Source organism: Microdochium trichocladiopsis (assembly GCF_020744255.1).
Source record: "Microdochium trichocladiopsis strain MPI-CAGE-CH-0230 chromosome Unknown B0I36scaffold_7, whole genome shotgun sequence".
Classification (NCBI taxonomy): domain Eukaryota; kingdom Fungi; phylum Ascomycota; class Sordariomycetes; order Xylariales; family Microdochiaceae; genus Microdochium; species Microdochium trichocladiopsis.
Window position 1 is genome coordinate 2,027,374 of NW_025763550.1, and position 25,361 is coordinate 2,052,734.

Consider the following 25,361-nt stretch of genomic DNA (forward strand, 5'->3'; position numbering starts at 1 on the left):
GGCGCGGCTTGCGAAGGAAGGGCTGCTCTATCCGTGGCGAGCTGCTTGGAAAATAGTCAATGTTGTTGCTGGTAAGATTTCGGATGTCTCCCGGATGGTGTACAAGGGTGTCGAATCCTGGCTCAAGGGTTCTTCTTCCCGATTTGGCCATTGCCGCCACCCATGTCCCAAGGCTTGATGGGTAGCCTGGCGGTAGGCTTACCTAGTGATTCCACAAGCGACTGTCAGCTTGCGGCATAATCAGGGATTGTGCACGGTCCCTACTAGTGAGCCGTCATCGAGCCTGTCAACATCCCGCGCTCGACACTCAAGCCAAAGATCTTTGAATACGAACAAGCATATTCAAATCCAAGAAGTATCACCAAACGCCAGTCTTTCTTGTGTAAACAAGCTGACGCCATCTATATCTAGACAATATTTTACCACCCCTCGGAGCCAGCCGCATACTCAGCCAGATCCTTGCCCTTCCATCCTGATATATACCCAATGTTGCAAAAGCATCCAGCACCCAGACCACAACCTTGTCTATTTATTCAGGGAAGCCAGTCTGATGCTGACTGCTCTCCGGTGCGCCTCGAGTTCCTCAACCTTGGCCAGCTGCATGACCGCGTCGCCCACGTTCTTCAATCCCTCCGCCGTCAGGTTCGAGCTGGTAATGTGCTTGACAAATGACGCCAAGTTGACGCCAGAGTACTGCTTGGCGAATCCGTAGGTAGCTGTAGAAAGCAAGGCAATATAGATTGTTAGCTTCGTGTTCTCGTGTACAGTGCGCATATCGACAGAGGGATGATACACGCAAGGGAAGACTTACGCAGAGAATGGTTGACACCAGCAGAGTAGTCGCCAACACTCTCGGGGGTCCACTGGCCAATGAACACACTGCCGGCATTCATGACCTTGGGCACGACCGACTCGGCATCCTTGATCTGCAGGATCAAGTGCTCGGGCGCGTAGTCGTTGCTAATCCTCATGGCCTCTTCGATGTCCTTGACAATGATGGTCACTGAGTGGGCGATGGAGCCCCTAACAATGTCAACGCGAGGCAGAGCCATAGCCTGCTTGTGCAGCTCGTCGTCAAGGGCCGTCAGGTGCTGCTCGTCCATGCCAACGGCAATGCAGATGACCTGGCTGTCGACACCGTGCTCTGCTTGCGAGAGCAGATCGGAAGCGACAAAGGCAGGGTTGGCGTCACGGTCCGCAATGACAAGGACCTCGGACGGGCCAGCCGGCATGTCAATGCTTACCCCAGCGTTGGTATCGTTGCTCACAAACATCTTGGCGGCAGTTACGAACTGGTTGCCAGGACCAAGGATCTTGTCCACCTTGGTAACACTTTCAGTTCCGTAGGCCATGGCAGCCACGGCCTGGGCACCGCCAGCCAACACGATACTCTCAGCACCAACCTTGTGTGCGACATAGACAATTTCTGGGGTGATGCTACCGTCCGCGCGGGGGGGCGAAGCCAGGACGATCTTGTGGCATCCGGCGACCATAGCAGGCACACCCAGCATCAGCGCAGTGCTGGGCAAGACTGCAGTACCGCCGGGCACGTACAGACCAACCCGCTCAATAGGCCTCGAGAATCTGCTACAGACAACGCCTGGCATCGTCTCAACCTGAAGAGGCTTCTCTTCCTTTTGTGCGGCATGAAACTTGCGAATGTTCTCAAAGGAAACATCAATGGCCTTGATGGTCTCAGCCGGAAGGTTCATCATCTCCTTGGGAAACGGCGCTCGAAGGACTGGGGATGTCAATGAGGTCGCCTTCTCGAATTTGTGGGTGTAGGAGAGGAGGGCCTTGTCTCCGTTCTCACGGATGTCATTGATGATAGGCGTGACAATGTTCAGAATGGCGTCGGCAGACTTTTGCGAAGGCCGTTTGAGAGCTGCGGACACGTCCGCCTCGCTGGATTGCGAAACGTCGATCCTCTTCATCACAATCTTATCGGAATCTGGGGCGGTATGCTTTTCGGCTGCAGGCTCGGATGTCAAAGGTACTGTCGATGCCTTGGCAGCCTCTTTGGCGTCTTCTGCAGGACCATTGGCGATACCCTCCTTCGCAGCCCACTGGCCCTTAGCGTTGCCAGGCCTCCTCTTAACCTTCAGGCTCTTGGCATCGAGGTTGTTCTCGATGTCGGCGAGGGTGACCCCAGCACCAATGGCCTTGGTGAGGGCGAAATAGATGAGATCAGCAGCCTCAAAGGCAACATCCTCGGGCGACTTGGCATCACATAATTCTTCTGCTTCCTCCATGATCTTTGCTCTGAGGAGTTTCTCATCGGAGAACAGCCTCTTTGTGTAGGAGCCCTCCGGCGCCGACTTCTTCCTCGAAATCAGGGTCTGTTCAAGCTTCGAGATGCCCTTCAGTTCGCCGAAGCAGCCAAACTGCTCGAGATGGCAGAAACGGCCCTTCTGCTTGACAATGAACTTGAGCGCATCGTTATCGCAGTCCAAGCTGATCCTGACGAGTTCTTGAGTATCGCCTGAGCTGGCACCTTTGTACCACAAGCCCCGCTTGCGACTTTGGTAGACGCCAGTCTGGGTCTTGATCGACTCTCCCACGCTCTCCTGGCTGCTGTACACGAGGCCTAGGGCAATTCCCCTCTCGTCGCAAACCACCGTCGGAATGAGACCATCGGCCCGATCAGATTTCCAGTTGCGAGCAAGCAGACTCGGCACGTAGACCTTGGACCCCATCTCTTCCTTCTTGACTGTCAATCTTGTGGATGGAATGATCAGTACCGCGGAAACAAGCTGGGAGCTCGCCGCGACAAGTTCATCGGACGATGAGCCCTCGGTCGCACGGACGAAAAGGGTCGAGATCTTGGCGTCTTTGCTTGCTTCCACGAGGCTGGCAAAATCGGCAGACTTGGGGTCGACATCCTTGATAAGCACTCCGCTTTCGGCACCGGCCGATATCTGCTTGAGGTCGGTCACCACGGGGGCGACTCGGGACCCGAAATCTGTGAAGTTGGCCAACTGCTCGGGCTGGACGAAGACTTTTCGCGCGCCGTGGTCAAGCAGGGAAACCACGTCGTCTCTGGACTCGAGGTTTGTGGCGTCGAAGAAGGTGTGGAATGAGGCATTGTGCTGGCGGAGCAGGTTGAGAAGCTTCGGGAGGTTCTGGCTTGTCGCGTCGAAGAAGACGGCTCCTAAGCAAGAGACCTCGTCGCGGGAGAGGCCCTCGGAGTTTGCGAGCCCCGGTGGCACCGCAACCGAAATGAGGAACGGGAGAGGTAGTGTCGTCTCCATGGTGCTGATGGCGATACTGTCGCTGTCACTGGGCCACACACCGAATTGATTATGGATTGGGTGGGAGTCGAAGTTGGAAGGGTCCTGGTTCCACGAACAAGAGCGAGCCCAATGATAATCAAGGGCATGGAAATAAATCAGCTCTCTTGCAAGCGCGTGTGTCATACACGCAGCGCCGGCGCCGGTTGCGCAGTGGGGCCGCTCATCAAGAATCCCTCTGCAGCTGCTGCCCCTCTATTCGGTCATCGGGCTGGAGAAACTCAATCAAATCTTTTACCCCTCTGCCGCGCAGAGGGCCAAGCTTAGTCATTCTCTGGGGGTGATCTCCGGTGCTCGTCCCTGGAAGCTAGAAGTCCTCTGGCTACTCGAAAAGTGTTGCGAGGAAATCTGCGAAGGCGGCGTAGATAGCAGAACATGCAGGAGTCTAATGAGAGAATAACGCCCTGCGGTTGTCATTGTGCCATTACAAATGCCCACCAGCAGTTGTCCTGCAAACCCAATGCCAAGACCAATCGTGCCTCGGGGGTGAACCACAATTTCCACGTCGAGAACGAGGAATGCAGATCAGACCAGAACATACGACGACTATTCCGCAGCACGCCACACCCGTGCTGGGCATTGTTCCTGTCATGGCTCATCCCAAATCCGGGGAGCAGGCTTCTAAGTGAGTTTTGTCGCTGTTCCAGGTTCGTGCAAAGGAGTGAGCGGCTGCTATTCCGCACATCGAATGGTTGCGGAGCCCAACAAGTATTGCCTGCCGATTGGTTGAGCTGACAGCCTCCCCTGCCTGCAGGCACGCGCCTGCCTTGATGAACGCGGAGCCGCAGCTGCCTCATCGCAAACTGGATAGCTTCAGTTCAACCAACCACTTCACAGTGTTACACCTCACCACAGTACGCATAATCCCCGAATACGCACGAATTGGCGCTACCTATTGGGCAGCCTAGATCTATCAGACGCATCACCCTCACGACAAGCATTCCGAGTTGCGCAATAATTCGTGTCACGTCTCCTCGACTTTGTCCGCCGCACTTTTTCTCAAGCAGCTTCGTCACTCGGTCCAAACTTCCACAGACTCCCGCGCGCAAAAAGCCATTGACGACTCCGTCATGGCAACCACAGCCTCTCAGACCAACGGCGTGCCTGCGTCGTCAGGCTCCGCGCCTTCACAATCGCAGAATGCAACACAAAACACCACGGCGAGCGCCGGCTCAACAACCGTCCCAAACACGCAAACATCCACATCAGCAGGCGCCGGAGCCGCTCCAACATCAACATTATCAGGCCAAGCCGGCGCCGGACAGGCGGCGAACCCCTCCGCGCAAGCACCGCGCCCGCGCGATGCCCGGACCATCGAGCTGCTCCTCAATTCGCAAGGTGTGACGAGCTTCGACAGCCGCGTGCCGTTACTCCTCCTCGACTTTGCCTACCGGCACACCAGCAGCATCTTGAACGACGCACTGCATCTGTCGGGTGACCCGTACATCTCGCATGCCGGCAGCAAGCCGTCGGCATCGCACGGCGCGGCGCCCAGCGCGCCTGCTGCGGGGGATGCCGCGGTGTCGACCAATGCCATCAACGTCGCGATCGCGTCACGGCAGGCGTACCAGTTCCGCGGCGGCAGTGGCGCAGGCGGCAGTGCGGGAGGTGCCGCAAGTAAAGAGTGGCTGGCCGAGCTGGCAAAGGAACGCAACAAGGTGCAGCTTCAGAGGATACCAGCCAACGAGTGGGGGATCCGGCTGCCACATGAGCGGTTCGTGCTCACGGGGATGGGGTGGCAGCTCAGAGATAAGTGGGAAGAAGCTGCTGCGGAGGACGACGAGGATGATGACAGCTCCGACGAGGATGACGAGGATGCTGCCAAAGGAGGCGACGCCATGGAAGGGGTTGAGGCGGGCAAGGCTGATGGTGCCAAGGCCGATGAGGGCGGCCTTGGAGACATGCTTGGCGACGAATTGGAAGGAGACGAGGACGAGGACATGGAAGGGATGGAGTAGTGAAGGACTCAAAACCTCCGATCGTGGTATGCGAGCAAGAATGCAATATCCAAATCGTGCCCGTGAGTCTTGGTTACGATATCGGCCACGCCATAACACTGGCTATCCACACCGTCGCGCTGGGGCCACGAGCCTCGACATGGTCAAAGATCTATTTCTTTTGGCTGATTTCAAGCGTGTAGTAAAGACACGAGTCTGGCGCCCATTCCACAAGCCTCACTTGACCCTGCACGTATCACAAGCAGATGGGCCTATTAAAATCATGTTGGAAATCCCTTCTATATTTATGCAATGCACATATGCCTTCCCGTTGAGATATTATATACCCGACTAATGACAAGTAACGCTGTAAATAAACACAAGGCGCCGTTGATATGCCCCGCTAATCCAAATCGTTGAGTGTGCCGGCCAAGTACGCTTGAAAAGTGTTATGCTGATGGATCGTCCATGGTCGGATGATGGCTCGTCGCACGCGTTGTGTGCCACAGCAGTTGAAGACCGTCTTCACTAGAATGATACCCGCCACTACGCGTCTTTCGTGATTTCGAGGTTTTTAACCCCCGTGATGAGCTCGGCGTTGATGTCTGGACCCGGTGTCGAAATTTTGGTAGGCCTCGTTGCAACTGGAGACTGCTTAGGTGGGCCGACTTGCTGTTCCAGACTGTCGACTTCATCGTCGTCCTCCTCGGCCTCTGCATCCTCATCATCCGGTCCTGCATCTTCTTCCTCATTGTCCGCGTCGTCCTCGTCGTCTTCGTCATATTCAGCTGCCCCCATGCTGTTGGCCACGTCGCCTTCGGAACCCCTCGAGATGTAGCTGTCACCCATCTCACCAACATCCTCGTCTTCGGCGTCGTCCTCGTCCTCGTCCTCCTCGTCCTCAGCTTCAGTGGTCGCTTCACTGTCGCTTGCTGAAAAGTCATCAAGCTCAAGTGGAGTGTCGCGCCAGTACTTGAAGTCGGTAAAGTCCTCTCCACCACCCTTGACCAACGTGCTGACTGGAGGGAAATAGTGATCGACGACCTCTGTGACGCTCACGTATGTAAGTCTCATCTTGTTGAGACTCAAAAGATCCAATGAGACCTCCGCATTAGAGTTGATGGTGAAGATTCGATTGCGAGGGACGTCAACAGTTCGATACGATATCTGATCTGTCAAGCGATTACCGAAGCCGGCGTAGAAGCAGTGGTTGACGGGGCCATAAAGGCTCTTGATGTCCCGCAGAGTAGCCATCTTGAAGACATGGGGCTTTCGAAGGTAGAGCTCACGCCTGAGTGCAGCCACAGTGCGGTCTGGGGACAGAATCGTCGGTCCCCTCGGAAGGCGATAGCCATCTTGCACAATGCCTGCCAAGTAGGTTCTCGTTGTGTCGGCTTGCCCCACGGAACGACTAGTAAGATACATTATGTTGTATCCATTGGCCACAATATCGCTGTAAAGCTTGGCGACTCCGGCGTGCGTCCAATCGCGTCCGATTCGGTATAGAACATGCCCCAGTGCGTCTGATTTGGTAATGGTCCCATCAATGTCGGAGATCACAACTGGTGTATCGTGCCTCCAAAGGTACATGTTGGCCTGGCAGGTAGCGCGATTGACGGTGAAGCTCATGGTGTTTTCGCCTGCCTTCAAATTGAGGTTCCGCAATTGGTCGCTAGTCAAGCGCAGAGTCTTGGCGTAGTTCTTGTTGGGATTTCCAGCCGTGGGCGCGGTCCCCGGTGTCGTGGGAGGGGTTGTGTCGCTATTGTGGCCGGCATCAGATTCTGACCTGCGATGCGAGGGGCCGCGGGAGGAAGATAGTGAATCATCGCTCTGGTAGCCGGGATCGGAAGCGGCATCAGCAGCGATTGTTGCTGCCGGACGAAGTCTGGCCATTGTCTTCTTCATCGCAGCATCCTTGGCATCTTCACTGCGATAGATCCACAAATTGCCTTCCTCATCCATGCCGAAGAGAGCTCCGATGTCATAGTCACCCTCGAGCTTTTCTGACAGAATATTGCGAGCGAGTATCTCGGCGCGGATGGCGTCTTCTTCGCTGCTCTTGTACCCCGTCATGTCAAGCATGAGGTCACCAGTGCTAGTGACATGACTGGGAATGTTGACAGCTGACAATTCTTCCGCCAATGCTTCTGCTCGAGCCAGTGCTTCCTTCTCATCGAGGGGTGGGGGATCCTAGATGATTGAGATCTGGCGGGGCTGCCTGGTGCTTCAAGCTGGTCGTCTGGAGGTACGCTGCTCGCCCGATCAAGATCGGAATGAGCTCGCGCAGACGTGGGCAAGATGTTGTCGCTATAATAAATATGTTTGGGAACGGCACCAAGTGCTCGAGACGGTGGTCTCCCGCCTGTAAGCTCCGCGCTCGTGATCTGCGACTGGGCGAGGTTGGCTATTTGATTCTCGAGGCCCAGTGCATTGAGGCCTGGCCGAGCAACGGTGACAGTGGCAGACCTCGGCTTGCCGATGGGGTCATTGTCGAGTTGCAGAAAGTCGGGTTCTGATAGTTCGATGTTTTGCGCTGGCTGGGCGGGATCGAGGGGGGGCTGCTCTCGGGGGAGGCGAGGGGTGAGGTCTGCAAGCTCTGAGGGATGTTGTCTGTGGTCTCAAAGACGAAGAAGGCCTCGCCGCCCTCGCCGAGCTTCATGGCATACTCCTGCTTCTCGCCATTGACACGAAACTCGACCTTTTTCTCGTACGGACGCAGCAGTGAAAACTTGCCGAAGCGTACGTGGAACGGGGAGCAGGCGAGAGTGCCATCGTCGTGCTCGACGACAATGACGTCGATCGCACCGCTAAGAGTAGCCGGGTTGATCGAGTTCCATGCCGTCGACACGGAGTCGCTGATGTTCCTGACGTACTGCATCCTCGCCAAGGAGGAGGTGCAAGAATAAGGGGCAACAGTATGGAGTGGCGAAGGATGCAGGAACTGTGTTGAAGAAGAGAGGACGGCACGGCCGAGGAGGCAGAGGAGACGCAGTGCTCAGCAGTGGTGTTGGGGAAGTCAGCAGCCAAAACGGAGAGCGTGGAGAATGAATGATGAGTGGACACGGCAGTGCGGCAGGGGGGGCTGGCCGGCTTCGCTCCCCACCAGCCTTTGTGATGGCAGTTTGGCAGCATTGCTCTTTCTCCGATGCACCCTACGCAGTACAGTGCTGTCGTTCCGTCCCCAGCAGAAACAACCTATCCGCCATCCTCTCGGATCATATTACATGTACGCCTCGCTTCCGGCTCACAGTCGACAGATCTGCCTTTGGTCTCAGCCAGCACCTGTCTGTCTCTGCCGCTTGAATTGCCAGCAGCTCGACTCAACAGTCGCCCTAGGCGCTCCTGGGAAGACAGCATGTGCAGCCGGCATGCTCCGGACGTCTAGCGCTGCCAGCGTGCATGTAATGCATGCACGCATACACCAGTGATAGGTGGTCGCATCCGCCTCGTGCCATTGTTGGCAGCAGCGGCTCAACAAGGCAGCCCTGCTGGGGGTGCCCAGAGATGCAAACCCCTGGCAAGCTCGGCAGCGTGTGCTCCCTCCCTGCACAAGCCATCCCGGCCAGGCGAGAGCAGAGCACTACTGCGCACGTCGACCTCGCGAACATGGTGTGCTTCGCGAACGGGCCCATCATCACATGTGTCGGGGCGGGACTATTACGGCCGTCGGCATCCTCCATGCTCCTACAGCGCGCGGTGTACGAAAACGAAAAATTTTGCCCTGCCCGTCCTGCAGGCGCTGCGGATGCTATCTGACGGGGTCTTCTGGCGGATGCGGAACCAGCTTCTGGATTTTGACCGGGCTGAGACATGTGACAATAGTGATAGCCAGAGACAACCCATAGCTCGTCTGGTCGTAGCTCGCCGGTCTCGTGGACCCACGAGCACTCCCAGGCCACCAACGGGCCCGATTCCTCGGCGTGGCCACAAGCTGCTCCACGCGCACATGGCTCCTGGTTCCACCACCAAGGATGGATTGATAGGCAGGCAACACGGATTTTCCAGCATGTGTGTCGGACGACGCCGAGGAGCCCAGTCGCCTTGTTTGGTTCCCACTTACCTCTGAGGTTCGGAGTCATGTGCTCACAGGCGCCCGGTTGCCTGCTTTGCATTTCTTTGTCAGACGCCATCTTCCTCCATTATTCTGATCATGGTGGCCCCCCGGGGTCTTTTACATAGGGACGAGCTGACGCCCCGCCAAAGAGTCAACTTGCGCTTTGTCGGTCATGTCTTCCGCTAAGTGCCACGAGGGTTTCCGTTGTTTGATCGCTTGAACGAGCTTGCAGAAGTCTACTGAAGCCTTGCAGGTTGGGCATCAGAAATCGCTGGTATCGCAACCTGTCCGATGCAGCATGGAATGCTCCGCAGTTCTTTGACTCTTAACAGCCGGCGTGGCGTCGTCCTGAGAGACAAGCATTGTGTATGAACAACATCAACTGCATGCAGCACAATGAGAATAAGCTGGATGGGCCGTCGAATACGTAGCTGGCGTTGAATCATTACGTGGAATCCCCAGAGCTACAAATGCTCGCGAGAGACCTCTGGCAGTCAGACTTTTTATGCAATCGGAGCCAATCAGTTGTGCTGGAATACTACCTAGTGCTAGCTTAAATCGCGAGATGCGGGTGAGGCTGCAGTGCCCAGTTGCGTCGCTTCGGGTCTTTTACACGCCCCAAGCCCAACCTTGGAAGCCAGCAAGGCGTCATCACTATACCTCCCTCGTCCCCTGACGCAGACGACGAGCCAGACTTCCCTTGCCCTCCAGCTATCCCGTTCAACTCCAGTCATATCTGCAGGCTGCTCCCAATCGATACGCCATCCCGCTGCGGGCACTCTTGCTGGGACCGCCTTACTTTACCTGTCGAGACATCTCTGCGCGTGGAGCCTGCGCGTGCTGGGACCCCCTCCCCACACGATCCGCCCCCCCTTCACTGGCTGACTGGCCTCTATGGTGCAAGATTTCCTTTTGGATCCCGGCAGTTGTTTTCCTTCACCCAGCACCACCGCCCAGCCTGTCGTCCCCGACGTCGCCTCCTCCTCCTCCACCTCCTCCTCCTTCCATCATCCGCCCGACCACCCCCACCGACGTCACGAGTGCCCTCGTTTCCTGGCTCCCGAGTCTGTCCTTGGGCGCCGACCTCGTGCCGACATGTTATGGACGACTTCGTGGCTTCCGACGTCTGCCGCCTCCACAATCCTCGTCGTCTGTGCCATTCTTGCGTGGTCCTACGTCGACAGGTCTAAATCTCTATACCTCAACCTCCTCGCTGCCTTCGCCTCATTCGTGCTCTTCTGGACGCTCAACCCAGATCTAGCCGCTCAGACTCCCTCCGCCGTGTACAGCTCCTGTCTTGAGGTCGCCACTTTCCTTCACCTCGATTCCCTGCTCGAATACCATGCCAACATGCTTATAACTGGCGCGGCCTTTGTTTGGTATGGCATCACACCCCACATGGGCGTGCGCCCCCATGCGTGCACCATGCATTCCGCTCATATTTCACCCTGTGACGCGTTGGCTGACTCCAAGTGGTCATTGCAGGTTGGCTCACCGAGCATGGCAGACACTCTGGAAACCCGTGCCGGAACTGATTGGAGTCTTGGGCGTCGACGTGCCAGATGCGCCGGATGTGTCCCTGGCTGGCATTCGTGCTGATGCTGCGACACTCAACTGGACGCGGCCACGCGCCAACCGGCCCGTGGCCAAGTTTCTCATTCAGGTCAACGGAGTCAATGGTAAGCATCGATTGGTGATGAATATGCAGACTGTCTGGTGGATTGTGGTTCTGACATCTGGCCAGTCGGCGAATCGGCGAATCTCGAAACTGCCATCACCGTCACGGGGCTCAAGCCGAACCATTTCTACAACGTCCGTGTCATCGCTGTTGGGTATAACAACTTCCAGGCTGGAAGCCGTGTCATCCGCCTTCGCACATTCACGCGAGATGGACGCCCGCAGTTGGGTGACGGCCGCCTCCCGTCTAATTTCATGCCTGAGGAGCAACAGCACGCGATCAATCTCGAGACCGTGGACGACGATGGTGTCGCCAGAAGCCCTGCAGCGGGAGTCGAGACCGCCGTCATTCCTGAAAGTCCGGCACAGCCACCGCGCGATGGCGGAATAAGCACCTCCGGCGCGATTGGCCGCCGCAACACATTAACACGGAAGCATTCACCATCAACTGCCAGCATGGACCAGTCCGTCCACGATGTGCTTGAAAACGGCTCCACAACATCTTTGCATGAGCTTGGCGAAAAGTTCCAAAGTATTCGAACAGAAATCGAAGAGACACAGCTGCAAATCACGAAAGACGAGAAGGAAAACAAAGAACTGACAGATGAGCTCGCCGAAGAGAAGAAAGCCAAGAAACGCGAGCTCAAGGAAAAGGACGATATGACGGAAAAGCTCAAGAAGGAGATGAACTCGACTGAGAGAGCCATGAGAAATGCCCAACAACGCAAGACACAGAAGGAAAAGACACTGCGAGAACGGCAGAACGAGCGAAAGAAGCTCGAGGATGACATTCTAAAGTGGGAAAAGGACATGGCCTCCATGGCCAAACGCCAGGCTACTTTCGATAAAGACAAGGTCAGCTTGCAGGAGAAAGGCGACTCTCGATCCGAAGAGCTGCGTGCGGAAATCGCAGCTCTCCAAGCAAGCCTGGCACAAGACGAGCAGGAGCTCAGAGAGAAGGGTAAAGAGCTCAAGGACGCTGAGGAGCAGCGTAAGAAGCTACCAGGGGGTGAGGAGAGCGAGGAGTGGCGCGAGACGGACCGACAGATCAGACGTGACTGGGAGCTCCGGGCACGTGATCTACAACGACAGCTCTTCTCGTCGAACAAGAAACTCCGAATGGTGTCAGATTACGGGCGTGTACTTGCCAAGCAAGTTGCCACAGCACGACAGTCTGGCTTGCCCATGATGTACGCTCAACCAAACGCAGCCGAGTACGACCAGAACGGTGCTCTGCAAGGACACCTGGATCCAATGGGCCATCCGATGCATAGCAGCCATAATGCTACGGCAAACACTGTAGTGCCCTCGCCCACATCCAACTTTGTGCAGGCGGATTTGCCGTTCCAGCCGACCGCTGGGTTCAGTGGAGGCTCACGAGCACCGGCTCTTCCACCAGGATTCCTCCAGGTGCCATTCTTGGACGCTGCTGCCGACTTCTCCAACCCACTTGATGAGGATGGGTTCCGTGCCCTCACCGCTGGAGCTCCACTCAGCCCTACCGCTCATTCTCTCCTGCCTGCTGGCATGTTGGATGACCTCCTCGAAGATGACGACAATGATGTATTTGAAGATGCCTCTTATAGCCCTCAACAGCCGCACGTCTGGCCAACAGGTGGAACACCAGAAAACGAGACGCGGTCCCCTGCTTCATCACCGCAATCTACAAGCTTGGTATCCAGTCCTCAGGGATCGTCTCAGCATCTCCCTTTCCAACAGCTAGGCGCTGACGCCAACGAACACCGCTCACTGCATGGTTTTCGTGGCGATCATGGGAACCCTTCCTCTCCAGCGGCTCCTGCATCACAGCTCAATGGGCGTCGGACCTTTTTGCCATGGCTGCATCGTGCACCAAAATCCGGGGCTGAAGAACCCCCGGCCTTGGGGTCGTTGAAGCCAGGCCAGAGTCAGTCTTTCCCACGTCAAGGCGAAGGGGATCTGCCATCCAATAAGCGGCGGATCAGCTTTTCGGCGAGCTGGAACATGTTCAACCGGAATTCTGCTGGTCCAGACCTTTTGGACTCTAGCCCTCGAGGTCTTTTGCACTCCAGTCGCCTTGGTCTCGCCTCTAATACAAACAGTGGTATGTTTGCGGATCGCGATCCCAGCAGCCCTCGCCCTGGCTCCATCGCATCACAAGAGCTTCCTCGACCATCCACAGAGAATGGGTCTATATGGGGACGTCCTCTTCCGAATCGCATCTGGCCCCAAGAGGATAATCCTTGGGCTTCTAGAAACCCGTCGCGCCGGCCATCTATCCATGGCTCTCCTTCGGCCCTCAAGACTACTCTGGCAGATGCTGATGACGAGATTCTGGATGATGCGGAGCTTCTGAACGCCTCGCCAAGTCAAGTCGGGGTGATCGGAACCAGACCCTCGTCCAAGAGTCTCAGTCAACGTTTGAACCCAGCGGCGCCGAGCTTCATGGGCGCCTTTTTCAGGCCTCGAGGAGACCGCTCCGAGAACGGCAAGGATGCCAAGGATTCAAAGGACAAGGGCAAAGCTAAGGGCAAGGACAAAGATGCCGCCAAGGAGAAGAAGCTGCGGGAGTCATTCGCTTCCGCCTCGGACTCTTTCAGGCTCTCTGTTGATGAGTCGCCATCGGACTCTCGCTACTCTCGAGACACGTTGTCGGTCAACACCCCATCGATTTCCGAGTCTCGCGAATCGCTTAGCTTGGACCAATCTTTCTCCAACACACCCTCTGATGCCCTAAAGGAGCAGGATAACACGTTTAAGAAACTGCTCCGGAAGGGTAGCTCGTCTAAGTTCAGCCTCTCCTCTGTCGGGCGAAACTTCAGTAGCAAGAAGGGTCCTGGCAGCGTCAGCAACTCGGAGAAGAATACGCCTCTGGAGCGTACAAGCTTCGAGGAGAATAGCGAAGAGCTCAGCGCCCTTGGCCGAAGTTATGAGAGTGTAAACAGCAGCCCGCTTATCGGAGGTCCAGGCGGGGGCAAGAAGGACAAGAGCGGTGGCTGGGGCGCGCGGTTCACCATGAAGAAGAAGCCGGGCAAGGAGAAAGAGAGCTTGGATCTGGACCGGTCCGAATTGGCGCCCATTTCTCCAGGAAGCGAGGACAAGTAGGACATGACCACCTTTGCTCACATGTAGCTCGAACGAGGATTGCCATTATCGGTACCAGCGGATGAGTATGATAGGCAGCGTAGGAATAGCTAGTATGAACTCCCAACTTTTGCTTCGACACTTCCAAGTTTTTCCGTGTCTCCACACGTCACTGCTGCTCTTTATTGCAACGGCAGCACAGATGCAACAGCAGTCAGGAAATGGATGAAAAGTAGACGGCACGCATCGTACATTTGGTGAGGAACAGGTTGATGGGTCGAGGCGGCCACTAACGGCAGTAAGCGAACTCTAGGAATTGGCAGGGATGGTCCTGCAAGCTCCAGCGAGCGGAGCCCGTCGACAATGTGCTCGAACTCGCTCTGTGCTTGCTGCTGATCCACGTCGTGCATACCCTCAATCTGCCAATCCGGCTTGCACATACACGTTAGTTCAACCTTTGAGCGCTTCCTGCACTGCAGCCACTGGAGAAGACAGCACTCTGCACTTTCACAGACTCCTTCTTGCCCCCTGGCACACAATTCCACGCTCTCGTGATTTCAGCACGACCACCCTCAGGCAAGTCATCGACAAGGTTCGCTTGGGCCCACCACAAGGATCGTCCGACAGCGACAAAGAGACGACGAGTCGACGGCGGCATACCTCCGACACTCACCCGACTCTCCTGGACTAGCCCCGAAGGGCAATTCACTGCTCGCAAGATACCCAGCGACAGACTTGCCCGATAGACTTGAACCCGACTAGGAGGGTACATACCGCACAAGAACGATTTCCACGAAAGAGGGGAAGGAAGCAGATGGCCGCAATGGCCGCCGACGGTGCTCCGACACATGCAGGCCGCGGCAGCAGCAGCAGCGGCGACGGCGGCGAGCGGAGGAATAGCAGCAACATCAACTCGACGCCACCGGCACCCTCAGCGCCGTCATCGTCATCAGGCATGCCCTCCAGGAACCCGCTACCGCTCTCTGCCAGTCAGGAAGCGCAGGTGCGCGAGGTGTTCAACAAGAGGGTGCGGGACCAGTGTGCGGATGAGATTAAAGGTTCGTTCCGGCCCCCTTCTGTGTTGTGTCGTGCTGTTGCGACGGGAGATTCGCTGTCGGGTTGTCTTCAACGTCTGGCCCAGGTATACCTCGGTCCTTAGCTGTGCTGGGCTTTGGAGGGCGGCCTCTGGTTCCTCGCAACCACGGCACGGGTGGTGCATTTTCGGTTCTGATAAGAGTTCGCTAACAAGCCTGTGCCCTGCCCCAACAGCTTTCGCAGACTGCGCCCGCGGCCGCACGTTCACGATCCCTTTCGCCTGCCGCGCGATATCGACCAAGATGAACTCATGCATGGCGTTGCACGCAACGCCCGAGGAGCACGACCGGGCACGCGAGGAGTGGTTCGCGCAGCGCATGGTGCGCGCCAGGGAGCGCGAGATGAAGGAGCGCCGCAAGATCGAGCAGGAGAAGTTCCACCGCGAGTGGTGGGGGCTGCCAGACCAGGATCCGGAGAGGCTCAAGGCGCAGCTCGAGAAGCTCGAGCGGCCAGAGAGGATTGGTGGCAAGGTTGTCAGGAAAGCTCCGGATGCCTCGGCCGCCGCACCGTCGTCGTCCTCGCCCTCCCAAAGCAGGTGACGCTGTGGGGGAGCAGTGGTCTGTGGTCGCCTATGGTGAGGGCAGCGACAACGAGAGTCCCCAAGCAGACGACCGCGCGAGAAGGAGCGGGATGTTGTCCCTTGTACGACAAGTGTATAAAGCCTTGCTATATTCTGCCTCGTAATAGACGCATATGTGTACCAAATCTCTCGGACTGAACGAGCCTTCGGCCAAATTACGACCTACGAGGACGGAGTGGCACAGCCGAGCCATGAGCAAGAGCAGTGTACACTCTGGTACATGATGGGGTGATCCCATCCAGAGACACGATTTGCAAGGAAGCCATAAGGCACGATGTTGACCATCAATGGTGCGATATCTACCATTGTCATATCTAAAATCTATCATGTTGGCCTTTTACGCATCAAACCACTTTTTGGCAGCTTCCCCTGGTCAATGGCAACTTTACTCCTTGAGAGCGCTCGCTGGCAGAGTCGCCACCTTCTCGTCAAAGAGCTTCTTGGCGCCGCCCCAGACGGGGTCGTTCTGCCAGTCGTTGAGCTTGAGCAGGTAAGGCAGCAAGTCGCCACTGAAGGCCTCGGAGGATTCTCTGGGCAGAAGGCTGGGCAGGTGATCGATGCTGATGACACTGACTGGCGGGTTCTCGACACCCTCGACGGGCACAGTGGGGCTGTCGAAGGTCGTGGCAACGGTGTAGATGGGCACTGGAGGAGGAGGAAGAGTTCAGTCAGTTTTCTGTATCGCGATTGCTATGTGCACGCCTTCGAGGGGCAGATGTGTATAGTGGCTCACCTGGGTTGAAAGGGTTCGTGGTATCGGCAGACACGTCGCACACTACGCTGAGCTTGCGGTCTGCGGCCTTGAGGCTCTCGCGGTTGACAAAATGTGGGATCTGCGAAGTCAGGTAGATGCAGTTGACAAAGATGTCGCTGTCGGTAATCTCCTTGAACGGCCCGCCCTTGGCAGTCTCGGCCATATCCCACTTGACAATGTTCTCCTCGGGCACGCCGGCCTTGGTGACCATATCGACGGCTCCGCGGCCGCAGCGGCCCAGCGCACCAATGACGATGACCCGCGGGACACGGCCAATTTTGGCCTGGCCGGCGGCGATGTCGGCCTTGACATCCGAGACGAGCGCGCTCTCGTTAGGGTAGCTCTCGACCCCAGGCAGCGGCTTGCCCGGGTTGGTCAGCTGCCACGCCCAAGTCTTGAGGGCCAGCGCTGCACCGCTGAACCCGGCAGAGTATCCGAACGCGGCGACACGTCGGCCGCTCGCGGGGTCCTGCAGGAATTCGAGGTCGAGGAGAGTACCGCCGCCACGGGGAAAGCGGGCGAGGACGGTGTCCCAACCGCCCTGGCCCTTGTAGCAATGGGCGAACTGGACGTGGACGTGCTTCAGCGGGACTGATTGGCAAACTGTCAGTTAGATTCCACATCTGAGACTATAGAGAGAAACCCCGGGGGACAGGAGACGGGCAACGTACAAGTCTCCTCTGGGAGCTCCTTGAGACCAACAATGATGTGGTCTGAGGGGGCTTCGCGCCAGCTGCCGGTGGGCACCAGCGTGGCGCCAATCTTGGTGAACTCATCATCGTCGAAAATGCGGACGGGGCTCTTTTCGACGTTGACTGTGTAGCCGGCATCAATTAGGGCTTTGGCGGTGGTCGGCGTGAGGGCCGAGCGGTGTTCGAGGTGCTTGTCCTCGGAACGGAGGTGGAGGACGGTAGGGGCCATGATTGCAATGGTTGTGGTTGCGGTATCCTCGATCGAAAACTGGCGGCTGGGCGTGCAGTGAGACTGACAGGAGCAAAAGACGGGAATATACAGCCTGCTGTGAAATATGACGACGGCAGCTTTCTCGACGGGCGACGTAGAGGGGTGATGCGGTCTGCCGGGTGTAAGTTGCGTTGCGCTTCTTATCGATAATTCGTGAATGGTGGGATGAATCAGAGCCCTGAAAATTGATGGCCGATCTCGCAGCACTCTGAATCTCGCATGACCCACCAGGTAGTGCCTGGTCCAGACTCGCAGCACAAGGTTAGACCTCGATGATGTGGGGCACATTTCACCTTGCGCTTCAGCCCTATTAGCTAGGAGATGGGGATGAGCCAAGAGTCGTGGTGCACACTTTCAACTGCTGTTTTGCGAAAAGTTTCGCCGGGGCAAGTTCGAGTTGGCCTCTATGATATGGCTGTTGACACCTCCGTGCAAAGCCTGCACTTGATAAGTCTCAATGAAGATGTGAGATATATTGTTTCGATTTGCGAGTCTTGGATGGTATTGAACTATGAAGCTGCAACAGCAGTCACCTCAACCTTGATATTCCCGCTGGGTTCCAAGGTTAGCCTTTCCTCGGGCACGAGCCCCAGCCGGTTGCCAAAGACGCGAGGTCTCGACAATAGATTTGTATACTCGGTCAGAGCTGCCTTGCCTGCCCGAACTGCTGCCACCCCTCTTGGAATCATCTCGGCGAGATAATCACCGATCATGTTCGTGATCGTGTCACGGTCCTTTGACTCTAGCAGCGCAATCCCGTTGCCAAGTCGAATGGCATCGCGGAAAGCCTGCACCGCTCCATCGCCCTTGAACGGCGCGCACGTGTGGGCGGCATCTCCCATTAGCGTCGTCCTGGCAGCCGGGATTTCTTCAATCTTGGCATCCTTGTAATAAAAGCAGCCCTCGATCCCCTCTGCTGGCGTTTGTTCGATAATCTTGCGTCCTCGGGGGTCGATCAATTTGGTAAGATCCAATGCTTTCTGCCGGAGATCCTCGGGGGCCATGTTGTATCCATCGCGCCTTGGTCCCTCCTCGTAGCCCCCAACCTGCCAGGCGTATCGAGCCGACTTTCCGTCGGGAAGAACTTCCAGAAGTGCGGCATACATGACGTCAAAAGTGGGATCAGGTCTTGTGGGCATGATACTGGAAGCATGCCCTAATTCCAGCTGTCGCTCCAAGTCGTCTCCTGAAAGAATCACAGACCCGTGGACGGCAACACCTTCGAGCCATTCCGTCTTAGCTTCCCCAAGCAGATGTTGGCGGACTAGATATTGTCAGCTTCTGGGTGCAAGGGACAAGATGTGATACCGACGGAACTGCTGCAGTCCACACGGATCGCATTTCAAAGGAGAACAAGACTCACCGAAGCTGTCGACACCATCCGCACCCACCAATAGGTCTCCCGTTGCCGACGTGCCATCCTCAAAGGTCACGACGACCGCATCGGCCGTCTCGTCAATCTTGCACGCCTTTTTGCCTCGTGTAATTACCACGTTTGTGGAAAGCCAGAGCAACATTTCGAGGTGGCTGACATGGAGGAGTGGTGTGTGCGGGCTATTGACGACCCCCAGACGTGGGTTGCCGCCTATGTAGATGCAGGATTGTGTCTCGAGACCCAGCCTAGAGCATACGTCCAGAGTTTGCCTTGCTGGAGGCAGATCGGCTGGCAACATCGCATCAAGGGATTGGACGACACTACATTTACAGTCAGCACGAGGACAGTCCCCAGAACCACAAGCGAGGCGACGGACCTGTGCAGAGTCAGTGCCTTTGGCCACAACCCAGAATCTGTTCTTTCGACGGGATGCTCATCGAAGATTTCGAAGGATATGCCCTTTTTGCGCAGGATCTGGGCAAGGAACCGGCCGCCAAGGCCTGCCCCGACGATGAGAACATGCAGCTTTGTCGGCGCCATGAGGATTCAATTATGGTGCTGGCAATGCCTCTGGCGATGGTGAGAGAATATGTCTGATCAAATCTTGGAAAGAAATAACAGCACGACAGGAACAGCCAGGCACGGGGGTAAGGACAGGCAATGCAGCAGCTATGGAGCTGGTGTCTATGAGCCGTCCCGCCCCTCGACGTCTCCACGTGAGAGCGACGAACGACAAGAGCTACCTAGGTAGGGCCGGGAGGCCTGGCCCGAGATAATCTCAAGGATGCAGAGCTCGGACAGCCCAGGTGCCATCGTCGCAAGCGGGTGAGCTGAACCAATCCGGAGCTAGTGTCCCTGAACGTTGTTGGGGGCTGCATTAGTCATGTGTCAGTCACATCGCCGCAAGCCCTAGACACTGGAGACTAACAACGAATCAGGGGACGGGGCGGCATGGGAGTGGCTGGCTATGCAGAGTGGGGAGGGATGCCCGAAGCCACAAAGGCAAGCCTGAGATGCCAGCGGCAGCATTGCAGATGCGGGAGCGCAGCTCGTGCGTGCAGGATTCCTTTGCAGAGACGCACGCCTTCGAAGATTGGCCAGACGGTAGCCCTGTCTATTGCCGCGGCAGGCAACGGCCAAGGCGGCAGGCTCTTGGGTTGCGAACACGAACGGACCTCCACCTCCATTCCGTCCCCTGGCGGCAGGGTCCTGATGCAGCAGGGGCTGGGACACTCCCTAGAGCGTCCTTCATGGCTTTCAGATAAGGGCAGCTCACGACTCGCGCTGTGCATTCCGGCACATCTGGTGGCCATGCGTGGCATTTTCTTCGAGATTGCAGAACCCACCTCGAAAAGATGCCTCCTTGCCACGGGGCTGGAACCAGGCGACATGCTTTCTGGATATCTGGCCTGGCTGGCGCCCAGGTTGGCCGTAAGTCTCCGTCTTTCGCCAGGAGCTGCTTGATTGCATCCGATCGTAAACGAACTTGCACTTGCTTGTGAGTGTGGACCCTATAAGGCCAGGCCGCAGGTTTGTGTTCCTCTTCCTCATGTTATTCACCAAGCGGTGCCATGGGCCCGGCCTTGAGCAAAGGGTCCCAGTATTTGACGTGACGACCGCGTCCTGATTCTCCCAGGCCGGGATTTCTGGCGGGGATGTCGGTATAGGACTATGGCGTAGCACATTTTCCTCGGCACCAAGGCCGTGGTATGGCTTGCGGAGCTTGGAACAGGGCTCATGCGTGTGCGAGTGATGGCGTCTGTCCGCGGAGCCGAGGTCATGAGCTGCTTTCATGCCACGAATGCGAGGCTCCTTCTGTCAGTGGTGTCTTTCGCACCAGGGCTCCTTGTTGCACTGCCTTGGACTCTACACGCGCGAGCTTCCACCTTGACAAACGCACCATGTTTCCGTGGCCGTTGGTGACGCGGACTTGGCAGGGTTCGACATTCGTGGGGAAGGGCCTTGGTGGCCAAGACCTGTAATGATGCGACCAGGCGAGGATACACGCCGAGATCGTGCCGTGCCGGACACCAGGGCCGTCTCGTCCCTGGCCTGACCGCCTGAGCATTCTGTACCGCGTAGGCGCCGTGGCCCGTGCAGCTCCAACCATCGGGTCACTGTTGCGCAGGAGCTGGGCAGGGGAACTCCCGGATGCCTGGATATGTCGCCATCTCGCAGCGCAGGATTGCGACAGGCCTCCGCGGAAGGACCACTGTTGTTTCCGCCAAACGAGCTCTGCCTTGTGGGTGCGAGTGCCAAGCGGGCCGTCTCGACATCGGCCGCCCGGGACAGTATTTGGAGGAGGAGGGGAGCTTTGGGAATATTCCATGTCGAGAGCCCAAGGGCATACCGGGCAGGATTGGAGTGACAGAAACCGCGGGGGCGAGCGTCCTGGGCCGACTGGCCGGCAGTGGGACGAAATGAAGCTGCCAGGCACGCATGGTCAGGCGAGAGTCGGATTTGTTGTGCTTTGGTGGTGATTCGGGCTCCATCCTCCCGAGCGAAGCTGTCGACTCACTCTTCAGAGGATCCCAGGTCGCGCACCTGCGCACCCCCACGAATGTTGCTCGAGCGAGGCATGTTATCAAAACCTTGAGCTTGTCATTCCAGGTGTGGTGCGTGCAAGCGAGCCTGGTCCTTTTACGGAAGGCACTCGCCTTAACTACAAAGCATTGCCGACGTGCACAGTTCAAATTGTTCAACTCCGGCTCCGATCCCACGCCGCGAGTCTGCTCAGTTTCTCATCTCTCCCAGCATGCATCTTATCTTCTTCCTCGCTGGTGACTGGCCCGACATGCTCCCGATGAGCGTGAGGGGGATAGTCGCGGCAGACGGTGCTGGATTGGCGGAGCCCCTGGCGAGGACGAGAGAACCGCCATCAGCATGTGCTCACTTTTGCATCATCTGGTCTGTCCTGTAATTACTGCAGGCCGCAACAGCGCTGGCGGGAGCGTGCTGGGGCGAGAGTGCACTCGCGCAGAGATGGGCGACCGCCTCGCTTCCAGCCACCCACACGCCACGCAACACCTCCCCCGCCGGGCCATCCCTGCCAGCTGCAACTCTATTTCGCGCTCTGGTTCCCAGTTTCCTGCACGTCGTTGTGACGAGACAATGCCAATTGCGCCCTCCTTCTTTCCTCCTTGGGCCTGGTCCGCCCTCTCCCATCGGGCCTGGCGCCATCGCTAGTGCCCTCACGCACATGGCACCCACACGCCATGTCGTCATCGTTCGCACACCTCGAACCAGCACTGCAGCCGGTACGACACCACAGTTCAAGGCATAGTAGAAATAGAGTTGGCCCGTGGCTCCCGCCGCCATGGAGAGGGGAATGCTCTCTGGTCTTCCATTGTCTCTGGCACCGCCCACAAAATACACTGACTGCTCAACGTCGCCCGCTCACCCGTGACTAGGTCCTCTGGCCCCTCGTGAATTCGCCACGCCGTGCTCTGGAGAGCTCCGACTACTATTCGCAACATTTACGCAACAGAGCACAAGTCAGCATGGCGCCACTACAGTATCCCCACGCCCTCCACGACCTCATTGTTGAGCGCCTGGTCGAGCCAACAACAACCACAATCCAGGCTGCCACAAAGGTGGTCCTGGCCCGCCAGGCCACCACGACAGTGGTGACCACTGGCACAGTCGTCACCAATGACAGTACCACCTTGTCAGGCGGCGCCATTGCGGGCATAGTCATCGGCTCCATCGTCGGCTTCCTCCTTCTCTTGTGGATCATTCGCTCTTGTCTCAACTGGGAACGGCCGGAAACCTGGGGTACAACCTACGAGCCCAGCCACGAGAAAACCACTCGAACACGTCGTTACAGTTACCCGTATCACCACGAGACGCATCGCTCGCGGTCGCGACACTCCCACCGGAGTCCACGGCGCTCCACAGAAATTCGCGATGTATACTACGCACGGCAGACGGGGCCGGAACAGGTGCCGTCTCGCGGCAGAAGTCCTCGTGCGCCACCAGCCGTCTATCAAGTCCGGCCCGAGGCCAATGCCAGGGAAGTCCGCAGAGTCAGCCGCAGCTCTCGATACTACACATAGAAGACGTTCCTACATCCGCAGTTGTTCCAAGTCAGCCCCAGTGGTGGAAATTACACATCATATCTGGGGCTGCGGGCGAGGGAGTGGTGGTTGGGCTCCGTTGGTCTTCTAGATACCACACAGTAGATCTAGTGGCGCATAAGGAAAGGTTTAATACTCGCTTCAGGGAAGATCAGCATCTGTTGGGCTTTTGTACTACTTCACCAGCCGTGGCTCAGACGCAACGCTTCGGCTTTTGTACGACTCACGTTTGACGACATGACGAATATACGTACTTAGTTATGCCAATCGCGTTGTAATCAGCCTCTAGACATCTTTATTCCTGCCTTCGGAACAGGGATCTGACTATGAATGTGAATGATGTCTGTCACTTTTGATGACAGGTGACTATTGTCTGCTGGGTGTCATCTCGATCCGACTTCATCTGCAAGGATTGCACACATGCCTCGGTGCTCCCTTCTCCGTCCAATCATCGTGGGCAGGCACCTTTGATGCAATATACGACGATCATACGGAAGCGTTAGTGGTGACACACACAACTTTAATTGGTTCCTCGCCAGCGGCCTTCTGGCGATTGAGTGCGTCCTCGAGATCCGCGCACCATTGTATTTTAGATCTCGTCTCCTCGTCTACGGCGGATTCAACAGTAGTGACGCCTTGCTGATCACCAGTGTCGTGGGCACCACCGTTCCCAGAAGCAACTGCTGCAGCAGACAAAGGCATTACAGGGCAGAGCTCAATCTCAAGCTGTCTCAAACCCCTGAGTATGGCAAGACCATGCGTAATCCATGGTCTCGGGCGGCCGTGCTCGTCGAGGATGCTGATGATGCCGCGCGGCGTGGAGCCCTCCGACCCCTCCTTACTCTTAAAACCCCTCGTGGTTGTCGCACTTGTCGCGAGTGCCATGCTGGGGCTGCTGTTCGCCAAGGCAATAGAGATGGCAGCAGGAGCGTTCGCCACCTCGGGAGCATGGGCCCCGAAGCCGGACGCCGTGTCCCACGCCGCACCGAACCAGGCGCGCTGGGCAGCCACAATCTTGAGCCGCAGACCGCGCAGGTTCTTGGACCACGAGATACACAGCTGGCTCCATTCCGAGGCATAGGCAGCGCGGTCTGCTGCCGATGGACTGGCTGTGTTGTTTGGGTCGGTATGTTGCACATGGGAGTCATTCGAACCGTCAAGAAGGGCCCGAGGTATGAACACGGCCTCCAGGTCACGCGAGAACAACTCAATACGCGCCCAGCGGACGGCATCCTTCTGCCAATCTGCCAAACGGCCTGTGAGGCTCGTTGCCAAGCATAGTCCCGAGGATAACCACATTGGGAACACAAACTCGTTGTCTTGAAATGGTATGGTCCGGCACTCGCTGTACACGGCGCGGCTGGTCAGGAGGAGAGCTGTCGGTAGTTTCCCGGAAGGCCTGTTTGGTGCAAGTAGTTGCGTGGGCGGCCGCTGACGGGGATAGCTCCAAGCCGTGGTTTTAGATACTTCTAATTCGCCGTCGCTTGACCGAGATGAGATCGAAGACGTTCTGAGGAATACGGGCGGTACTGAGGCTGTGTCTGACATTGCCGACGAAGAGCACCCTGTCTCCCAGCACAAGCTCGTCGGGCTCGCAAGGTCAGGCGCAGCTTCGTCCGCTCCGCTGTGGAGCCGCAGCTCCCGAGTAGTATACGGCTTTAACGATGGCATTGGGTACCACGGTAGAGTCTGTGCCAGGCAGGGAACGCGGTGCATCTCATGCACGAGGCGGTATATATACAGGCGTATTTCGGTGGGCAAGCGCAGAAATTTAGATTCCGAAGGCCCCTTTTCGAAGCTCTCGCTCTGAAAGTTTCCGCTCAAAGACTTGACGTTCTCAGCCTTATACACCTGGTTCCTAACAGACTCGAGGGAACAGTCGTGTTTAGGGGCATTTTGTGACATGTGACCTGGAAATACATCTCCGGAGCTGGGTACCACAAAGTCAGAGACCTCGCGAATGTTCGCGACTGTCATTCTCGCCAGCGTCTCTGATGTCGTTGTTTGTGTATCCTGTGCTGAGGAATGTCTAACTGAGGCAGATATCTCTTCTTTGTGACGCGATACGTTGTTAGTCACACTCGTGTGAAGATCCAAGATTTGTCTCACATCATATAGCACTGTCCATGACGCTCGCAGCATACCTAGGAGGGAACGATCTAGTTTGACGGTAATCTGCAACATTCAGTGGGTAACTTTGATCTGGCAGAAGATGAGGCGTCACAGGCAATACCCTCCGTTCTTATGAGACAAAACCGGTAGGCCAGATTGGATTCGTCGGGTTACTGCAACAATGCCGGGTCTTTTGTTGCCGCCCTTTTTGAGTTGGCTAAGCCTCCCTTGCCGAGAAGAGTCGGAGGCTGCTTCGTACGCGACGTGTCAAGTTGCACAGGAGCCGTTAAGCTCAAGCTTGGCAAAGCAAAGCCGGGCCAAAGGAAAAGAATGGTTTTCGAGTATCGGCAACACCAAGGTGCAAGATGTAGGGAAGTGTGTGGCG

General features: G+C 56.9%; 11 protein-coding genes across 11 annotated transcripts; 4 read left to right on the top strand and 7 right to left on the bottom strand.

The window, feature by feature from the left end:
* Window positions 1-525: 525 nt before the first annotated feature.
* Window positions 526-3,251, bottom strand: B0I36DRAFT_375494 (histidinol dehydrogenase-domain-containing protein; the record flags this gene model as incomplete). Its single annotated transcript, XM_046160371.1, has 2 exons — window positions 526-716; window positions 812-3,251. 2 exons carry the CDS (start codon window positions 3,249-3,251, stop codon window positions 526-528), a joined length of 2,631 nt encoding a protein of 876 aa, XP_046010600.1.
* A 1,109-nt stretch (window positions 3,252-4,360) lies between these two features.
* Window positions 4,361-5,248, top strand: B0I36DRAFT_364954 (transcription initiation factor IID, 31kD subunit-domain-containing protein; the record flags this gene model as incomplete). The annotated part of the gene is made up of 1 exon (XM_046159065.1): window positions 4,361-5,248. One exon carries the CDS (start codon window positions 4,361-4,363, stop codon window positions 5,246-5,248), a length of 888 nt encoding a protein of 295 aa, XP_046010601.1.
* A 474-nt stretch (window positions 5,249-5,722) lies between these two features.
* Window positions 5,723-8,277, bottom strand: B0I36DRAFT_327958 (Lipin/Ned1/Smp2-domain-containing protein). The gene is made up of 3 exons (XM_046154533.1): window positions 7,854-8,277; window positions 7,477-7,785; window positions 5,723-7,417 (listed from the first exon to the last, which is right to left on the bottom strand). Exons 1-3 carry the CDS (start codon window positions 8,103-8,105, stop codon window positions 5,774-5,776), a joined length of 2,205 nt encoding a protein of 734 aa, XP_046010602.1. The 5' UTR covers window positions 8,106-8,277; the 3' UTR covers window positions 5,723-5,773.
* Window positions 8,278-10,376: 2,099 nt separating this feature from the next.
* Window positions 10,377-14,042, top strand: B0I36DRAFT_375496 (uncharacterized protein; the record flags this gene model as incomplete). The annotated part of the gene is made up of 3 exons (XM_046160372.1): window positions 10,377-10,660; window positions 10,767-10,960; window positions 11,026-14,042. The coding sequence occupies 3 exons, from the start codon at window positions 10,377-10,379 to the stop codon at window positions 14,040-14,042; spliced, it is 3,495 nt and encodes a 1,164-aa protein (XP_046010603.1).
* An 802-nt stretch (window positions 14,043-14,844) lies between these two features.
* On the top strand, window positions 14,845-15,655 carry B0I36DRAFT_385755 (cytochrome c oxidase biogenesis protein Cmc1 like-domain-containing protein; the record flags this gene model as incomplete). Its single annotated transcript, XM_046161080.1, has 2 exons — window positions 14,845-15,079; window positions 15,291-15,655. The coding sequence occupies 2 exons, from the start codon at window positions 14,845-14,847 to the stop codon at window positions 15,653-15,655; spliced, it is 600 nt and encodes a 199-aa protein (XP_046010604.1).
* Window positions 15,656-15,868: 213 nt separating this feature from the next.
* B0I36DRAFT_143733 (uncharacterized protein) lies at window positions 15,869-17,559 on the bottom strand. Its single transcript, XM_046148412.1, has 3 exons — window positions 17,122-17,559; window positions 16,430-17,041; window positions 15,869-16,341 (listed from the first exon to the last, which is right to left on the bottom strand). The coding sequence occupies exons 1-3, from the start codon at window positions 17,369-17,371 to the stop codon at window positions 16,082-16,084; spliced, it is 1,122 nt and encodes a 373-aa protein (XP_046010605.1). The 5' UTR covers window positions 17,372-17,559; the 3' UTR covers window positions 15,869-16,081.
* A 363-nt stretch (window positions 17,560-17,922) lies between these two features.
* B0I36DRAFT_364960 (uncharacterized protein) lies at window positions 17,923-19,328 on the bottom strand (the record flags this gene model as incomplete). Its single annotated transcript, XM_046159066.1, has 3 exons — window positions 17,923-18,677; window positions 18,777-19,108; window positions 19,165-19,328. The coding sequence occupies 3 exons, from the start codon at window positions 19,326-19,328 to the stop codon at window positions 17,923-17,925; spliced, it is 1,251 nt and encodes a 416-aa protein (XP_046010606.1).
* Window positions 19,329-19,602: 274 nt separating this feature from the next.
* On the bottom strand, window positions 19,603-21,074 carry B0I36DRAFT_327965 (uncharacterized protein). Its single transcript, XM_046154534.1, has one exon. It carries the CDS (start codon window positions 20,580-20,582, stop codon window positions 20,061-20,063), a length of 522 nt encoding a protein of 173 aa, XP_046010607.1. The 5' UTR covers window positions 20,583-21,074; the 3' UTR covers window positions 19,603-20,060.
* B0I36DRAFT_143751 (uncharacterized protein) lies at window positions 20,409-21,252 on the bottom strand. The gene has a single exon (XM_046148413.1). It carries the CDS (start codon window positions 21,115-21,117, stop codon window positions 20,566-20,568), a length of 552 nt encoding a protein of 183 aa, XP_046010608.1. The 5' UTR covers window positions 21,118-21,252; the 3' UTR covers window positions 20,409-20,565.
* Window positions 21,253-22,003: 751 nt separating this feature from the next.
* B0I36DRAFT_351292 (uncharacterized protein) lies at window positions 22,004-22,843 on the top strand (the record flags this gene model as incomplete). The annotated part of the gene is made up of 2 exons (XM_046156996.1): window positions 22,004-22,045; window positions 22,199-22,843. The coding sequence occupies 2 exons, from the start codon at window positions 22,004-22,006 to the stop codon at window positions 22,841-22,843; spliced, it is 687 nt and encodes a 228-aa protein (XP_046010609.1).
* A 343-nt stretch (window positions 22,844-23,186) lies between these two features.
* On the bottom strand, window positions 23,187-25,022 carry B0I36DRAFT_143778 (uncharacterized protein). The gene is made up of 2 exons (XM_046148414.1): window positions 24,974-25,022; window positions 23,187-24,915 (listed from the first exon to the last, which is right to left on the bottom strand). The coding sequence occupies exon 2, from the start codon at window positions 24,839-24,841 to the stop codon at window positions 23,351-23,353; it is 1,491 nt and encodes a 496-aa protein (XP_046010610.1). The 5' UTR covers window positions 24,842-24,915; window positions 24,974-25,022; the 3' UTR covers window positions 23,187-23,350.
* Window positions 25,023-25,361: the final 339 nt, after the last annotated feature.